At 45.5% G+C, this 930-nt stretch overlaps 1 protein-coding gene across 1 annotated transcript; it reads right to left on the bottom strand.

Annotated features, from left to right (window-relative positions):
- Positions 1-18: 18 nt before the first annotated feature.
- LOC107734091 (protein eva-1 homolog B-like) lies at positions 19-908 on the bottom strand. The gene is made up of 2 exons (XM_016545947.1): positions 823-908; positions 19-716 (listed from the first exon to the last, which is right to left on the bottom strand). The coding sequence occupies exons 1-2, from the start codon at positions 887-889 to the stop codon at positions 292-294; spliced, it is 492 nt and encodes a 163-aa protein (XP_016401433.1). The 5' UTR covers positions 890-908; the 3' UTR covers positions 19-291.
- Between the last annotated feature and the right edge of the window lie 22 nt (positions 909-930).

Genomic DNA, 930 nt, shown 5'->3' with positions numbered 1-930 from the left:
ATTTGCTTTCAGTGAGCTTCTAATAATCACGTACAATTCACAAATCATTTTTAAACATCAACTCTGACATCAAAGTCTAAATTTGTGCTTTAAAATGACTTTTTAATGAGCACCATGACATGGGGACTGACAGCAACCAAATGTTGCATACAGAACAGCTGTACCCGTGGTCTGTAGGATTACAATAACATCAGTCCAACGTATAAAAAAAAATGGAAACACTGTCCATTAACAGTCTTCCAAAGTACTGCACTCAACCAGTGAAATGGCTTGAGTTTGTATTCATGAGTGTTAGTAGTAGTGCACTCTTCCAATAGTGCCTGTCCCTTTTCCCAGAATGTCTGGCTGTCCGTTTCGCCAGATTTCCCTGATGATCCTCTCCCTTTCCTCCAATCGCTGTGCCCGCTCCAGCTCCTCAGCTGAGGTGAACACGTTCCTGCTCAGAGTCCCGTCCGGCGTGATGAGGTGGTTGCTCATGGCAATCTCTGTGGTGCTGTGCTGGATACAGGACTCCAGGCCTCCTGCATCTTCCTCCTCCTCATCATCGCTCTCCTCGTCTTCCTCACTATAGTCTTTCAGCTGTTTTTTCTCTGGCATGGGGGACGCCGTAGTGGTCCGAGGCTTGCAGGAAATCCGGATGACCAAGAGGCAGAGAGTGAGCACCAGGCCAAAACAGACGCCGACGACAAAGTAAAGGCCGAAACTCTCTGGATTGGCTGAACAGATGGGGAAAGGAGTCTGGTTTATTCACTGGAACATATTCATATGAGTTTGCTGTTCTTTTAACCTAAGCTGCATGTTAAACATGGGAAAAGCACAGACCTTTAATGTGAGCGTAAGCAGCAATAGTGTTGCTCAAGAAATCCATCTCCTTCCTTTTCACATTCATCCTGGCTTTGTCCTGTTTCCAAACCTAGAGGATAAAAAAAA

Source organism: Sinocyclocheilus rhinocerous, unplaced genomic scaffold (genome assembly GCF_001515625.1).
Source record: "Sinocyclocheilus rhinocerous isolate Xijiao unplaced genomic scaffold, SAMN03320098_v1.1 scaffold41332, whole genome shotgun sequence".
Taxonomy (NCBI): domain Eukaryota; kingdom Metazoa; phylum Chordata; class Actinopteri; order Cypriniformes; family Cyprinidae; genus Sinocyclocheilus; species Sinocyclocheilus rhinocerous.
The sequence above is the reverse complement of the archived record's forward strand: the minus strand, read 5'-3'. Positions and strand labels throughout refer to the sequence as shown.